The sequence below is a fragment of the Macaca fascicularis genome, chromosome 14 (assembly GCF_037993035.2).
Source record: "Macaca fascicularis isolate 582-1 chromosome 14, T2T-MFA8v1.1".
NCBI lineage: Eukaryota > Metazoa > Chordata > Mammalia > Primates > Cercopithecidae > Macaca > Macaca fascicularis.
In genome coordinates, this window is record NC_088388.1 from 102,970,020 (window position 1) to 102,988,516 (window position 18,497).

Here is an 18,497-nt window from a genome sequence, read left to right on the forward strand (position 1 = left end):
TGTGTGGTTGGTGACCTTCCACAGTGTTACAGCTGCCTTGGACAATGTGTATATAGGGAGAAAAATGATGGAACAGTTTCCAAAAGCGTAATCAGCAGAGCAGGAAAGGCGTATAGCTGAGTGCTGGTGGGTGTCTCTATGAGGACACCCTTTGAAGTAGTCTTAGTCATTTAGATTTCATATCTATCCTTAAGAAATTCTGTGATTTCAGTTCATGTCCTTGCATAGACACATGGTAAAAATATTTTGCTAAGATTTTTTTAACCTGAAAGGGACTTTGGTCCACAAGCCCCTAAACAAATGTTACACAAGAACTTTTAGTTTCTTCACCGTCTGGGCTACAGGATTCCAGTTCGAAACTTTAATAAGAGCAAATGATAAAAGATTTCATTAAATCCCATATAAAATATAACTTTATCTTCTCTTAGCAACACAAATGTTAGACATTGAAAAGAAACCAACTGTTATGTTACTTCAGAAGTTTACCATTACTTATAGATGACATATTTAAATTAAGCTTATAAAAGGGAATGACATCCCATTAAAAGTAAAACACCGAACCTCCAAGGTTTTAGCCCTCAAAGGAGAATCTTGGCATAGGAGGATTTACCTGCTAAATCCACAATAGGATTATTTCTCATCTCTTCCACCATAACCTCCCAAGTCCACTTGGAAACCAGCAAGTTTCCCAACTGCCTGTTAGCTCTTCCCCTAGGGTCAGAGTTATGTCTTTTAATGGTAAATCAAATCACTTCTGTAGTCTGCTTAAAACCTTCCAATAGCTTTCCATTGCTCTTAGAATTTGGCAAAATAAGATCTGACTACTGTTTGCCTCTATGAACTTCTTTCCTCTGGTGTCCTCTGATTTGATATCCTACCTTTCCCACTACCTCCACTCCTGCTACACTGGCCTTCTTTCAGCTTGCAAATAACACAATAAGCCTCTTCTCCCCTTAGGTTTAATTCACTGCTGTTCCCTGCCTGGATGCACTTTCCCCAAATGCTCCAATGGCTGGCTCCTCATCATTTAGTTCTCTGCTCAAATATCTAACATCTTTGAGCATTCTATTTAAAATACTCCCACACTTGGTCACTCTATCTACTTAACCTGCTTAATTTCCTTTAAAGTATTTATGGTTATCTGAAATAATTTTATGTTTGTTTTACTGTTGATCATCTCCTTCCTCAAGTGAAATTACACTCCAGAATGGCAAAGATGCTGTTTATTTGTTCTTTATTCCGAGTTTCTAGCTGAGTTTTTAGTATACATTCCAATTTCTCTGCCTTCCCGTGTATACGTAAGGATGATGATCAGCTGCTACTTGCTAATAGCAAGCCAGTAGTTTACAGCCAGTGTCCATTCTGAGTGGTTGGTCCCTATGCCATACTATTTGTTATATACCCTTAATATTATCCTGAGCAGACTGCTTGCTTTTCAAACTCCAGAATAACGGAAGACAAACTCCTTCTCGTAGGTGCTCTTAGCAGAACAGTGCCCTTACCGTTACTTTAAGAAATGCTACAATAGAACAAACAATGAAGAATCATTTAAAACTATATTAAAACAGTTCAGTTTACAAAGAAAACATTTCTGTTCTTTGGTATAGAAAACTTACATAAGTGCTTTACAAGCTATGGCTCACTATTCTAAGGGGAGATAACTCTTTACTAGCTCCTAGAGGGTGGTACACATCTCTGGACTTCCTCACCTCCTGCTCCGGAACTGTAGTATCTTCCCTCCTAACATAAAGGAGCTGGTATTTTAGTTACCTTGTTCCTATAGTCCATATAGGGAGTCTAGCAATGTGGCGCTGTGTGTACCTTATTGCACCTTACAGAGACCATCTGGGGGTCTGATGCCCTCCCTTGAGATATGAGCAAACTGAAGTTCAGAGAGCCAAATGGGTTGCCCGGCATCTCCCAACTAATTATGACTACGAGGACCCATTTAGCTATTGTGTATCTCTTAGTCGCATGCTCTTTCCAACACACCAAATAATGTTATATATCATTCTATAATTATAGACATCTTAATCTGCATTGCCTTAATTAATAAAATTAATTTATGTCATTAAAATAATTTATCCTCAGCTTAATTCCTCACATTAAAATAGTTCATAATTACATTTTGGCAGCGAAACTAATCATTTGGCATTTTGAAACAAAACTCCCTCATTCTCTGCATTTTACTATTAAGCTTTGGAACGTAGATATGATTCTCAAATTTTCACTTTCTAAATAGTTTAGGATGCACAGTTTGGTTTCTATTAGAAAAGGGTTATAGACTCGAAAGTTGGAGAGATGTGTACAAATAAAATCTTAAAGTGCTACATGAAAACACAGATAAATATTAATGTAAGTGTAGTGTGAAAGATATTTCTAAGCATTAATGCCAAAGTCGGAAAGCATAACAATCGATACACCTTACATATACAAAATGTTATATAAATCTAAAAGAGATCAAAAACAAAAGTAAAACCATAAGGACAAGCTAGTAAACACACTTGTAACAGATATAACAGGTAAACAGTTAACATCCTTAAAATAAAATGAACTCATAGATCAAAAGCTTATACAAGAGTATGTTCCATATCATACAATACTGCTAGAAAAAAAATGTACAGATATGTGAATGAAGCAGGACTGAAAAAGTATTCACAAAAAATTAATATTGGTTAGCAATGATATATTCTCATTTTCTTCTTTTTGTATATACGTTTTAAAATGTCATAGTAAACACCTAGTTTGAGTAAAACAGTAAATTTCTAAAACTACAATGGAAAAGAAAAAATGGACTGGATGTGTGTACACATATTACATATTAAATGACAGACAAGCCTTTAGGGGTGAATGATCACAAATCATTTACCTGTACTTAGCACAAATCAAGAAGGTTTGTTTATCTTATAAAGAGGATTATTTACAAAAGAAAAGAGGAATTACTCAACATTTATGATATCATTTATTGAATGGTGTCATCCATGTATTCCATGGTAGGAAATAAAAGTGTTCTTGTAGATGTGTTTCTCACCAATTACTAAAAGAGAATTGTTCAAAAACTGGACTACAAAGAGTTCTAGCATGGTCACATTTGGCTCTATTAAAACATGGTTAATACAACACAAACTTTTAACATCTTTAAAAGCAGCTATGAAAACATGCAATGAACCATCAGCTCAGGGTCAGTCAGGCATTTGTCAGGCTCAATTTGAGAACAATTCACCCACTGAATTGTTCTATATGGCTGAAAGCAAACATAGCTGGGGCTATAATAACACTACAAATAATAAATGCTCTCAACAACAATCCTTGCTATTAAAGAATAAAATACGAGTGGGAATTTCCATTTTCAGAAAGGGTTTCTCCAGAGAAACTTTCTTTTCAGATTCCTTACCATTGGATATCTTGGTCCCATGCCAGAGAGGGCAGTAGATATATTACAAGCTAACAAACAATCCACTCATTCCTTCACCAGAGCAACCCTGCACACATTCAACCACTAACTGAGCACCACCAATGGATGTCCAAAGGAATCCCTCTCCTGTCCCTTGATAGTGGAGCTAGGGACTCTTGTCCTTTAAGTCTTTGCAGGCAGCTGTTCCCAGACCAATACTTCAAACATTTGGGATGATTAGTTGTACCACCTGTTCCTGGATCTCACGGAGGATGGCTGTTCATTTTTATCCTAAGTGATTATGCTATATTTGAGTAGATGAACCACAAACTATTCATGGCTAGAGGGATGTGTCTCACCAGCACTTAAAATATATGCAGTTACTTGGGAGTTTTTATAAAGCTTTCAAATAAAACGATCTTTAACTTACCAAGGACGACTTATTTGGGGAAAGTTTCAAAAGACATTTGTCAGTATATTTTCTCTCATTCTGAAAAATTGTATTCTGTTTGCTGCTTTATATTCACTTCTCAGAGGCAGAAAATAAAGAAATCTCTCTCCTAATTGTATCTGTGCTTCTTGATTGAGTTAATGCTTAGAGCTTTTGAATTTCTAAATGCTTAATGCTTTCGAATTTCAAAAGAAACACCTCTAAGCATTCAAAAGAAACACAAAGGGGTTTGTTAAGATTCATAAAACAGTAATGAACAAACACATGATCAACATCCATTACTTCAATAAATTCTAAGTTTGTTTGTTCATGACACTCTGCTCTGTTCATGACCCACTGAGGGAAATCCAAATAAAGCCAAACTTGGAGGCTTGTGTCCTGGGATTACTCTACAGGGAGATCCTTTTGAATAAAGTCTTTTGATACTTCAGTACCTGAATTTCTGGCATGCAGACCCAACAATGTATGTGGAATTACACTAATGTCTTAATGTCTACAGGAAGAGAATAAAGCAAAAATTAAAAACCCTTAGAATCAATAAAACTCTGTAGCCCAACCAAAACTTAACAAGTATACTTTCTTCACAGACTCATCATCAAACTAGCTCTTCTACATATAATATGGTAAAGGCCTTGGCAGGCGGCCAGATTTTATTGGCTAGAATATTTAATACAAGGATATCAAGAGTCTAAGAATCAATAATTAACAAGAATCAAAGAGCATCTTCCAAAGTTAGAGAATTTGCCTGTGAAATTTTATAATACATGTTTCTTAGAGTTACAAGAAGCCCTGGACAGGAGCTTTCTGTTATAGTAAAAATATCTTTAATTAAATAAAGAAATTTTAATAAGAAATATAGATAAGACATGCAGATTTTCACTGATTTAAGAGTTAATTTTTAATAACATTTTCATTTATCATTATTGACAATAAAGTACAATGTTTAAATTTAGAACTGCTAGAATTCATTAACCAATCATCCATGTAATCTTGGTGTAGTGTCAAGATATTTTTAAAAGTTCATTTTTCTTCCTACATTATGAGAAAAGGAACTTTTTATACTTGCTAGTTTCTGATTTCTTCAGATTGAACTTAGTTTGGGAATTTGATCTTGATATAGTAAGGAGAGATTAGAGCAAACGCCAGTCCAGCAAGTGAAGAAGAGAAGGGGTCATCGATTCAAAAGAGGTCATGAGAATGATACTCAAGAACTAGAGAGGATCAATGTGTGTTTGCAGGTAGAGAGAGGGGTGCCACATATCAAGGCGCTGCACAGAAAATTGCAAATTGCAAAATACTACTTTGTTAATAGCTTCCATGGCGTTTGGTCATACTAACTGGTAAGTGAACATTTAATTTACAGCTAGAGAAATACTACAGTACTTCTACAATCTGTTGCCGAAGAGCTAGGTTCAGATTTAAATTTTGTGACTAGTTGTTTAGCATTAAAAAAAAAAAAAAACTCTGTGATTAATTATTTTTCAGTAATGCCTGCCACTTATGGAGCATAGATTTTATGCTGGTGACTATATGAAATGCTTTCCATAAATTATCTCATTCATAATTTCTACAGTAGCTTTAAAAGACGAGGAAGCAGACAGACAGGATGCAAGTCCTATTATTAAGGAAGCGCCACAGATACCTGAACCTGTGGCTGAATCTCTGTGCTCTTTCATCTTTGTTGAATAATTCCTCTTTTCTTTTATAAATAATCCTTTTTATAAAATAAACAAATCTTGATTTGTGCTAAGTTCAGGTTTTCATAAATTCCTTAAATGCATTTCAAAGAGAACATCTGATTCAATTCACCAGTGGTCTGAAATTTATTAAATATTGTACTTTTGATATTGCTAAGCCAATCTTAAAGATTATTTATACCAGGCTAAAATGAATGACTTAGGAAATTATTCCTGTTCCTTAGGAAAATTAGAAGTTTGAAATGAAAAGAAGAAATATTGACTTGAATTATTCATATTTTCATTTTCTTGCAGGAAGCACAATGCCTGGTACATAGTGAGCACTCTTTTTTGTTTGTTAGGTTTGTTTTTACTATTGTGGTTAAGAGGGGAAATATTATTTCACGCTCAGAATTCAACAAACCATTTCACGCCTCTGTGTTGGAATTCACACTCCCAATAACTGCTGAATTTCTCTGTACTTGACTGATGTTATATAAATAGATTTTCTTCATGGTGGCCAAAAGCTAGTTACATTATTAAAACCAATAATTAGAGAAAATGGGAATTACAAACAGTATGAAGATTAAGTCCATGTCACCAAAATACCTTAGCTAAAATCATCATCTCTGAAAACTCAAATTATTCCATTACTAATTAAAACTCCTAAGATCTGACTTTAGGGAGAAAATACCATTTGAAGTCTAAAAGCCAAAGCCACAGTCAACACAACTGGTATGGTACCATGAAAAAGAGCACTCATGAAATGTTACTCAGCAAGTGATGGGATTATAATGTAAACGGGAACATCTTCTAAGAGAATCAGTCATAAAGTATTAAAAAAGCTGTCCATTCTTTTTAAAAATATGGGTATTTCCTAGCGAGGCGACATTGTGCTGTGACACCTTTTCCCTCTACATATTCATCCTTATCCTTACACTGGACCCAGTGTTCATTCATCAGAGCTGCCACCCATCATAATTATCATTTGGCACTATGGGCTATACTGAATATAAAATATTTAAGAGTCATGTTACTACTATACAGCTATGTAAATGAAAAAAAGTAATTCAACGTACCTTTTTCTTGACGTGACTTCTAAGGGGATTTCCAGAATTATTCATGTGGGTAAACTAGAGAGATGGTTAATGTAAAGTCTGAAACAAAAGCGTAGGACTCATACCCTCGCAAATCAGTCTTCTCACAAAAGGTGAGATTCGTATATTCTTGACTTTGTACTTCCTCTTTCCACTCCCCAGTCAACTAATCACTAACCAAGGCAGCTGGCACATTTCTGATCTCAAAAGCAGGCTTGCTATCTGGGCCCATTAAGTGAACTTGTTGGAACTGAGTGCCAAGCACACAGGTCATGAGTTTCAGAGTGTGCTAAGTACAGGTTTTCATAAATTCCTAAGAATTTATGAGAGAGCTGATAAAGCTTTACAAAGAGAAAAAAATACTGTTGCCAAATGCCATGGTTAGTATCAGTGAAAGAGACTTCCTGGGGGCAAATGCCTGACTCAGTCTGTAGGATTTCATCCCTCCAAGTAAACAATTTAAAGTCTTCTCCTCCAGGCTGGGAGGATCATTTTGGAATAGGATAAATGGTAATTAAATGAGAGATCCTGCAATTTAATTTCTATTAGTTCATGTGTATGGGCGTTCGAAATTCCTTTTTACTTTTGGTTATCATCAGTTAACAGGAACATCCTTTACTTTGACCAGTTATTGCACTAGCAATATTCATCAACAGTTTTATGAGTGAAAACACTAGGCTTTGCACAGCAAAATTTTAATCCCAGATTGGTTCTCCTTTGCGTCTTGCTATAATTTTTTTGTACCATTACATCTGTGTACTTAGAGAATGCAAACTTACTGCCATATTCATCTAAACCAAAGATAATTACAAAGTATTTTTGGTGCCTAAAAAGGATAAACTGCATTCCCGAGTGAAAGGAAAAACAGGTATTGGGTGAACTATTGCTTCTCCTCTACTGGACTGGGACAATTCCGAGCTGACTAGGTTATTGCCCATGCCCAAGAATTAGCTGAGATATTCTTTGGACATGGATTTTTTTTTGGCAGGCCTCATGACTCACACTTACACTTTAAACTGTGATTTATTTATTTATTTTTTATTCTTACCAGTTTGGAAGTTGCAAGGGATCTCATAGACTACTGAGTTCCAGTAGTTTTATTCACTATTTGAGATTTTTGAATGACCAAAGTATGTAAGCCATTGAGCAAGGTGTTGGCTAATGCATGGATGCATGGGAAGCAAAACTGACCTTAAAAGAAATGTGTTGTCTGGATTAATTCTAATGTCCCACTCTTGTCATTCCTTTGTATATAAGCAGCTTTAAGTTTTTTAATGGCTTACCATTATCTTGAATTATCTTGTGTCTTAGTCAGTTGGAGTGGCTAGAACAAATTCCCATAGGATATGTAACTTGCAAAGAAGAGAACTTTATTTCAGACAGTTCTAGAGGATGGGAAGTCCAAGACCAGAGTGCTGACATGGTTGGGCTCAGGTTTGCAAATGGATGTCTTCTTGCTCTGTCCACACATGGTGGAGACAGAGATCTTTTCCCTCATGTCTCTTCTTATAAGGGCACCAATCGCATCAAGAGGGCTCCACCTTCATGTCTTATTTACCTCCCAAAGGCTCCACTTGTCAATACCATCACAGTGGGGATTAGGATTTCAACAGATGAGTTTAGGGAAAACACTCACATTCAATCCATAGCATCTTATTGACTTATTTCTGTACTTGTTTCCAAGTTTGTGTCTTTCCATTAGGGTGTAAGCTCCTTAAGGGTGGAAATGTTTTCTAACTTTCTCATTGCTCTCCCACCAAGTACCTACAACAGGGCCTGTTAACCTTTTATATTCAACAAATAGTGTTGCAATGGAAGAATGAATAGTCATTGAATTGCTGTGAGATTCAAATGAGATGAGTAATGTAAAGTCATAGCATATTGACTGTTAAATAGCAGATAGTAATAAATATTTGTAGAATGAATAAATGAACAATTCAATCTATAAAAATAAATGCTCTACTGGGGCCATAAGCAAAGACTCATAGGTCTACAGGGGAAAGAATAATTTAAGTTCATTTAGGAAGGCTAGAGGAAGGTCTCTGAAGAAGTGGCCTTGGAATTGACTTTTGAATGATAATTAAGGATTTTGATAGGGAAGCAGGCAGGTGAAGGAGAGAGCATGCACTAAAGCAGAGAGTGGCATCATCTGGGAAGAGTGAGTATGTCATGTGCCCAAAGTAACAGACAGGAAATTAGACTGACAAAGAAGGTACAGGACAAATCAGAGGATCCTGAAGACCACACTTGGGATTTTTTTCTTAACCATCTATTCAGCGATTCATTTCATCATTCCTTCAACATGTATTTATGGCTTCTACTACTACTGACTGCACAGTTCAAGGTACTGGAGAAAAAGAAACAAAAAGAACTTTAACGTCACTGCTCTCGCAGAGCTGTCATCCTGACCACCCTGATCCTACATACAGGAAACTCAGCCCCAAAGGGTTAAGTGTCAGTGTCACTTGCCAGTTGGTGTCTGCAGCCCAGGTCTCTTGACATACTGTACTGCATTACACTAAGTTGTAGGAAACTGGTTGTTAATATAGCCACATCTTCACCTCCTCTGCTCATATGCCCCCTTTTCAGTGCATATGAAAAATACAAAGAACATTTTTTTTATCACCTGGAATTCAGTGAACTTAAGTAACATAATGGAGTTCCTAGGAAACAAACAAGAAACAACAGATAGCTATTCAGGGAAATGAGGGTGGTGGAAAAAATTTGAAGACAAGGAATTTGGTGCTGTTGGTTTGGAAAAACTTTTTGAAATGTCCATAATCTTTTAAGGCAATCTTAGAATTAGAAGTCATTCCTTATTTTGGTAATCAAACCCCTCAAATTATAATAGCACTTTCCTCAAATACAATTTAGTCCTATCTTATCCCTCAGCAGGGTACAAAATTACCTTTCTTTTTCAAAGAATAGTTAGAATGTTTTCCTGATCAGAGGATTCAATAGATGAGAATCCCTTAAGTACTTTATGATGACCCTTGAGGTTGGTCAGCAGGAATTGATTTGGAGGAATTACTAAAAGCTATCTCTAAACCCAGCAGGGATCATAAAGATGCTTGAATACAAATGGCCCTGGATGGCTTTCATCAAAGGAACTCTAAGTACAAACAAAATAAAAGCAAACTCCATGCCTGTAAATGAAGAGGAGGCAAGTTGAGAACCTCTTTTGCTACTTAGCTTGCCAATAAGGCCTGCACTGTTTTGGATGGTAGAAAAGATTTGATAATCACCATGTTAAAGCATTTTTAAAAACTGATGTTGGAGACAGAGCACTCAATTGAATTACATATGGAATTACATATGGAACACCGACTGTGTGACCTTAGGCAAGGTAAAGCCTCTATGCTTTAGATTCCTGATTGTAAAATGGGAAAAATATCTTCTTTCCTCCATAAGGTTAGTTTGAGGAGTAAATTAGATAATTCACATGAAACTATCTGGCCCAGGTAGACATTCATTACATTCTTTCCAAAATGAGTACAATCTTTCTAATATATTTTTTTATTTGAAAGATGGCTATATTAATACCTCCACAGAGATGGGAATCACCTGTTACAAATTCTAGAGTCAGACTCTCTGCATTCAAATTCCAACTTCTCCACTTACTAGCTAGAGACCTTGTACCAATTACTTAACTTTTCTGTACCTCAATATTCTTATCTGAAAATGGAAGTAATTCCTACATCAGGGGGCTGTTTTGAAGATTAAACAGATCGTGCTACCTGTAAAGCTATCAGAAAAGTGCCTGTCACAAAGAAAGTGCTTAGCCTTCACACATTTTCACATTTTTTTCCTTGGAAAAAATGTCGGTGCATCAAACTTACAATGGCCTAACGTACTATCACCTAGAATGTGCACGAAGATTTTGAAATTTTCTGAAAGCTTTAACATCTCCTATCTCATTTCACTCTCCCTATCACTATATAAGCTGGGTATAGGCACAGATACATTAGATAAAATAGTTTGGGCCTTCTCAAAGAGGAGATTTTTCAGGTTTCCTGGCTGGTCATTTCTGTCATCATTAGATAAAAGAATATGTAATTTCTTCTTGCTTTTTTTTTCCCTGGGGAAAAAGGAAATGGCAAACAGTCCTTCACCACCCCATAATTATCTACAATATCATTCATACAAAAGTAGTTCCTCACCATCTCCAGCAAAGTATTGAGTGTCTACCCATTGCTAGTACTGTTTTAGGCATTGGGCATACATGGGAAACAAACCAAACAGCCGATTCGGCATGTGAAATTGGAACAGGCATATATAACAGTACTTCGCTGGCTGTAAATTACCATTTATGTATCTAAAGTACTGTTTTATTTAATATAGTCTTCAAAATGTCAAATAAAACATCTTAACAGGACAAGACCTTTCTTCAGAAATAAAGGAATTTAAAGATTAAAAACTATTCCTATGCAAGCTACTAATTTATATAGGAATTTAGTTTGTTCTTGGACTGAGTCATCTTTTATCCAGCCTCCTCTCTCTCGATAAAATATTTCTACACCCCAACTAATTATTGCTGTTTCTAACTCATGAATTAAAGCTTGTAATTTGGGGGCTATAGGACACTTTACAAATCATTTACCAATGCTTTTGACTTAGAGGTACTGTGTTGCTCATCCCTATGACATTTAGTCTTGCAGAGCTTCTCCCTAGTGCCCTTCTTGTGGGAGGGGTTTACTTTTTGCTCCCATGATGGCAGGCTTGGTCATGTGATTTGCTTTGACCAACACAATGTAAGTAGAAGTGATCAATGTCACATTTGACCAGAAGCTTTAAAACACATTGTATGTACTTCTATTGCTCTTTTTTTCTCTGTTATAATAATAGCTTGTCCCAGAAGGAAACTGATTCTTCAGCCTGGATTCCCAACTGAAGAAGCGACATGGGGCTCAGCTAAAGGTGATTAGCAGCTGATATGTAACATGAATGAGAAACAGACCTTTGTTTTTATAAGTCACTGACATTTCAGGGTGGTTAATGCAGCATAACCTAGCAAACTATTGCTATTTCAGAAATCAGCATCCAGAGCCATTGATTTCCAATGAGGCTACTTCTAACTCATGAGAGAGCCAGGACTAGATCCCATGTCTCCTGCCTTAGTCCAGATTTTGTGTACTCTAGCACATGCTTTAAGAAAAGCAGGTCCTTTTCTTGGTCACACATTTTCTTTTCTTTCCCATATCCATTAGTGGCAAAATATGAACACTGCCCTATTTACCCAGAGGCACCGTTCTAATCTCTATCCAACCCTAATAAAAGGAAAATCATTTTGGTTCCAGAGATGATGGATCATTTGGGAGGGCTGAGGTGCTGTCCTCTGTGAGATGCACAGGGAGCAGGTGAGGTCCACACGGAAGACAGAAGAAGCAGTGGTACTACTGGTCCAGTTAGGAGTAAGGTACTCATTTACTTTGATTCTAAATGCTACTTCAAAAGGCATCAAAATATTTGTGTTCTGAACTATTAGATAATTGAAGTACAGGTTAAACTTTTTGTAATATTCTAGCCTGTATCATTTCAGGTGATATTTATATTTACATTTTAAAAAGGTAGAAGTAGTCCACAAGGTAGTGGAGTGGGGAAGGGTAATCACATACTAGATGTATTTGATGGACAGTAATCCTTCTTCCAACATAAGATCAATAGCATGAGTATAGGTTCCCTCAAGAAACACTCTGGGCATTTAAAATAAATCCTATAAAATATTTTATATTTTATAAAATATAAAACTTTTTATTTTATATAAAATGATATGTAGACCTTGATATACAGACACTGAACAACATTCACTCTGCTCTCTCTGCATTTGACGTGAGAAGCCAGGGGAAACTTATCAGTTAAGACGGCTCTTCAATAGCCATCTTTTCAAGTACTATTCTGAAGCTACAGTAAACATATATGACATAACCACAGGATCTTTCCTTTTACATAATGGATTCATTTAGAGAAGATGTTAAGGGACTTAAGTGAGAGAAGACGTCAGAGGTCATCTTGTTCACAGTTACACAAAATGCGACCATTGTTTATCATCATCAAAAGTGGTCAGCCAGGTGCTGTATCTTTATTTTCAGCTGCCAAAGCTCTATTTTAAAGTAAATCCAGCAGCTGTAAAAATTCCCCCTTGATATCTGAATTAGATGCAAAGTTTTGCACAATATTGTGTGCACTGCTATGTTAATGGGATATGTATAGGTAGAAAGAAAACAATTGCTATTCAAAGCTCTTGTTTACATGCAGAAAAGAGCCTAGTACTCAAGGCAAGGGCAGCAGAGGGTTGGGGTTGGGTAGAGTTCATGGTCCAGCTCACTCCATCTATCACATTCACATACTGACCATGGTAGTCTCGGTCTTAGTGTGCAATTCATTGCCCTTGAGAGGTCCTATCATTCTGACTGACAGGTTTAGAAGAGGCCTCCTCAACAACAGGAACACCTGCACTGAGCAAAATGGAAAACCCTGACATTTCAACAGCCTCTTGATATCCAGGCTGTGGGAAAGAAAAGCGTCTTCCATGCAGCAGATGAGCAAGGAAGCACTGATAGCACGTGTCCCTGGTCTAGGGCTTTCTCTTCCAGGCCCAGATTCAGCAAGTTGACAGTACTGGAGGCCCCTGCCTTTGCTATTTATCTATTTCCAAATAGGACAAGGAAAAGGAGACTTATTTCATAACTCCTTATGATGTGGGGAGAGAACTGTGCAATAGCATTTAATACATAAAAGACAACAACTATTTGGGTCAGCAAAAAACACCTAATTAGAATCACTCTATTCCCAGCATGTTTCAGATGCTTCCTGATTAGTTATGGGGGACAGAATGCGGGTGGAGGAGGGAAGAAGGACTGTTCAAAACACAAGAATACTGCATTTAATCACAGTCAAATAATGCTGGGTTAAGAAAGCTAGCTATTTTCTTACTTTTGGTGGCTCCATTCATATTTTCTCATGTTTCCTCAAAAATGACAGTCAATCTCTATAGTTATTATTCAGCCAGTGCATATATTAGATTTCATCAAGATAAAGAAAAGAAAAACATCCCCAATAGTCCTGTGTGGAGAGAGGAAGATACTATCTTTTTAAGAGCAACAACAACAAAAAGCACCATAAACTTTTATAGAAGATAAGAATATAAGGTAACAAGAATCTCTGCTCTCAAAAGAGTGCTGCATTATCCTCTGCCAACTTCTTAGTTTACTGATGGGATCAAAGGCTGATGATTTATTGTAAACGGTAAAGAATATTGCTTTTGGGAGCTGTTTTAGCCTGGACTCCATATTCTCTCCAAAAATAAAAAGGAAACTTTAAATTGGATTTCTGACATTGGTTGAGTGTTTTCAGCCCAAAATCTTTTAAGTAGATTAATTTTAAAATGGGGCACCATAGGCACAATATCACTTCCAAGAGGCTATTGCTTTGTGATGCCTTCTAGATAGACCTTTGAATCGCTGTAGGCACAACCCTGATACCCTTGATGCTTTCACTGACTACTCACTCTTCTCTCCTGTAACCAAAGCTTTATTCTCCCCAGAAAATAGTGCTTCCCCCAAGGCCTACCAAATGAGAGCTCCCACTCTGAAAACCCTGCTAGGCTAAGGAAAAGTGAGGGCAGGATGCCTGTCTTCTGGCTTCATTCTAGCATTTCCAAACCATTGATACTTTTAGTCTAATACTTTCATATAACCCCAAATATAAAAGTTATGAAAGGGATGCCACTCAGAGGCAATCAATGTTATTGGTTCCTTGCATGTTCTTTAAAAGATATTGTAGGCATGTAAAGGTAAGCTCATACACAGATATTTCCTCTCAAACTCAGGCCACTCAACTATTATTCCCTGTTTTCACTCTGTATATTGCTTCCTTTCCTGAAGTCTTGGTCATTTCCCCACATTCACTAAGGACCATGTCAACTGGGTTCCTGTATTTGTCTCCACCCCTTGTTACCATCATCCTGGATAATGTCAGTGTCTTTGGTTTGCAGCCCTTTGAACCTCTGAACTCAAATAACCCTCATTATATATCCCAACTTCTGCAACTCCCTCTTAATTTGAAATCTTAGATGCAAAATGCACTCTGTGACTATGCTCTCCATATCCTTGTGTATCTCTCTTGCTAATATCTCTTTCTTCAATCTCACTGAGCCCTCCAGACTTTACCCCTCTATATTCCCACAAGTTATTAGCCTTCTATTGATCTTAGAGGCCCCAAAATTCATCACTTCGGCTTCTCTTGTCAATACTCCCTTGCCACGTGGCTGTTCAGTGGCATTCACCCTTCAAAACCCCTTCTCTAGGTCAATCAACTCATTAACATCTAGACTCCTCCATCTGGATTTCTGCAGGACAAAAATTACAAACCCAACAAACTGTGTTACTTTCTTTCATCCATATCTTTATTCTCTTCTTGTTTGTCCCTTGCAATCTCTTTAAAACTGTTTGTCTCTGACATCTTAAAATATTTCCTTGATTCTAACCTTCTCTCTAGGTGTCAATTATTCAAATCCTTGTCCCTTTACACTCAAGCTTCTTGAAGCAGTTTATACTTGTTGCTTATTGCAATTTTGATTCACTCTTCATCCCATGGCAGCCTGCTTCTTGCTCCACCACTCTGAGGTAAAGACTCTTACTAATATTTTTAATAGCTTCTGAATTGCCAAAGCCAATGCAACTTCTAACCTTTGTTTTATGTGACGTCTTTCTTGCATTAACATTGTTGATGACTCCCTCCTTAATGCCGCTCCCCCTTGGCTTTTGTAATATTATGCTCTGGTGTTCTCCCTTTACCTCTCTCTGTCTTCTCTTGAGTGCCTTCTTTTAATGTCTTCTCAAATTGTCAGCATTTCCCAGGAGTCTGTTACTCAATACTTGGCACCTGAGTAAACTCACTGACTTTGCTGGCTTCAGCAATAATTTATACATGAATGATGTCTGTCTCCATATCCCAGGCCAAGAAATCTTTGCTGAGATCAGATCGTTTTCCCAAATTTCCTCTGGCCATCTCCTATGGGACGTCCCATAAGCTCCTCAAACTCAACAGGTACAAAATATTATTATCAGTTTTTCCATAAAACCTACTCATCATCATCCTGTGTGCCCTTTCACAGAAAAAGACCACTCTCTTCACCGAATTGTGTATATCCTACACCTGAATATCACAGTAAAATATTCCCAAATTAATCTCGAAATCTTTCAGGTTATAATTTCTGATTCCTTTAAAGCCATATCTTCTATTCTATGCTTCAGTTCAAGGGTTCATCATGTCTCTTCTGGATTCCTATGACAGCCTCCTAAATAAACAATCTTTCTCAATTCTTGCGCTGCTCCAGTCTGTCTTCCATTGGCCTACCATATTGTACCATATTGGTCTTCAAAAACAAAATCGAAAAATACGGCACTACACTACCCATGTAACTTCCAAGCCCCACATCTTTCAGAAGTTTGCAGTCCTTTGATAAGCACATAAAACCCTCATGATCTGGGTCCTGTATTCCTCTCCAACATCATTTCCAGCCAGTGGCTCATGGTTTTCCAGGCTTTCAGAATTACTTTATGCTTTGTCAGCGCTCTTAAATTTGCACAGGCTATTCCCTTTGCATGGAAAGTTCTCCCAACTCTTTCCCATTTATTTAATTCCACTTCATCATTTAGAACACAAATGAAACCATATCCTTTGATAAATATCTTTAGGTCTGATGTAGATGCTCCCTTCTCTGTGTCTCCACAGTATACAGAGACTTTCACAGTATACTTTTTCATCAACTTTCATGATTACACAGCAGTCAGTATAGGGCCTGGTAAATACTGGGCTCTCAATAAAGAATGAATGAGATCCTAGGGCATGTTGTGACACATTCTCAAATTCTTAATGAAGATTATTAGCTAGAAATTTAATTACTATGTTCAAATACCATGTTTTCAGGTGGTGAACTCACCTCTTTTTAAAACCATCTTTTGGTGTTTTAGACATGAAGTCTTTGCCCATGCCTATGTCCTGAATGGTACTACCTAGGTTTTCCTCTAGGATTTTTATGGTATTAGGTCTAACATTTAAGTCTCTAATCCATCTTGAATTAATTTTCGTATAAGGTGTAAGGAAAGGATCCAGTTTCAGCTTTCTACTTATGGCTAGCCAATTTTCCCAGCACCATTTATTAAATAGGGAATCCTTTCCCCATTTCTTGTTTCTCTCAGGTTTGTCAAAGATCAAATGGCTGTAGATGTGTGGTATTATTTCTGAGGACTCTGTTCTGTTCCATTGGTCTATATCTCTGTTTTGGTACCAGTACCATGCTGTTTTGGTTACTGTAGCCTTATAGTATAGTTTGAAGTCAGGTAGCGTGATGCCTCCAGCTTTGTTCTTTTGACTTAGGATTGTCTTGGAGATGCAGGCTCTTTTTTGGTTCCATATGAACTTTAAAGCAGTTTTTTCCAATTCTGTGAAGAAAGACTTCATGTCTAAAACACCAAAAGCAATGGCAGCAAAAGCCAAAATTGACAAATGGGATCTCATTAAACTAAAGAGCTTCTGCACAGCAAAAGACACTACCATCAGAGTGAACAGGCAACCTACAGAATGGGAGAAAATTTTTGCAATCTACTCATCTGACAAAGGGCTAATATCCAGAACCTACAAAGAACTCAAACAAATTTACAAGAAAAAAACAAACAACCCCATCAAAAAGTGGGCAAAGGATATGAACAGACATTTCTCAAAAGAAGACATTCATACAGCCAACAGACACATGAAAAAATGCTCATCATCACTGGCCATCAGAGAAATGCAAATCAAAACCACAATGAGATACCATCTCACACCAGTTAGAATGGCAATCATTAAAACGTCAGGAAACAACAGGTGCTGGAGAGGATGTGGAGAAATAGGAACACTTTTACACTGTTGGTGGGATTGTAAACTAGTTCAACCATTATGGAAAACAGTATGGCGATTCCTCAAGGATCTAGAACTAGATGTACCATATGACCCAGCCATCCCATTACTGGGGATATACCCAAAGGATTATAAATTATGCTGCTATAAAGACACATGCACATGTATGTTTATTGCAGCACTATTCACAATAGCAAAGACTTGGAATCAACCCAAATGTCCATCAGTGACAGACTGGATTAAGAAAATGTGGCACATATACACCATGGAATACTATGCAGCCATCAAAAAGGATGAGTTTGAGTCCTTTGTAGGGACTTGGATGCAGCTGGAAACCATCATTCTTAGCAAACTATCACAAGAACAGAAAACCAAACACCGCATGTTCTCACTCATAGGTGGGAACTGAACAATGAGATCACTCGGACTCAGGAAGGGGAACATCACACACCGGGGCCTATCATGGGGAGGGGGGAGGGGGGAGGGATTGCATTGGGAGTTATACCTGATGTAAATGACGAGTTGATGGGTGCAGCACACCAACATGGCACAAGTATACATATGTAACAAATCTGCACTTTATGCACATGTACCCTACAACTTAAAGTATAATAATAATAAATAAATTTAAAAAAAAAAAAAAAAGAAAGAAAGAAAGCTCCTGGTAAGTTGCAAAAAAAAATAAAAAATAAAAAATAAATAAAAAAAAATAAAACCATCTTTATTCATATAGGTGGCTTAAAGTGAAATGTTAGCTTAAGGGTTACTATTATTTCTATTTTTATACATTTCTAAGTGTGTGACAACTAAAGGCTCGATAAAACCACTTCCTTGGCAGCAAGAGAGAAGTTACTATTTAGTTTTACACCAAGGCTGGATTTTTTTTTTTTTTTTTTTTTTTGAAAGTGGTTGAGGTATCACCCTTAACATGAATGCTAAAAAGTCCTGGGTTCAGGTGACTTATTTATTTTAAATCTGTG

The 18,497-nt window shown here is 37.0% G+C and overlaps 1 protein-coding gene across 5 annotated transcripts in view; it reads right to left on the reverse strand.

Moving 5' to 3' along the window:
• PDGFD (platelet derived growth factor D) overlaps positions 1 to 18,497 on the reverse strand; it is a 247,808-nt gene that overhangs the window by 41,877 nt on the left and 187,434 nt on the right. The window contains exon 1 of one of the 5 annotated variants that reach the window (XM_074015135.1): positions 6,601 to 6,726. The exons of 3 other annotated variants lie outside the window; for them this stretch is intronic. In XM_074015135.1, coding sequence (XP_073871236.1) covers positions 6,601 to 6,645 — 45 coding nt within the window. In that variant the 5' untranslated portion in view covers positions 6,646 to 6,726. Of the gene's footprint in view, positions 1 to 3,394; positions 3,462 to 6,600; positions 6,727 to 18,497 lie in introns of those variants that run through there. One more of the 5 variants, XM_074015136.1, reaches the window with a different exon arrangement.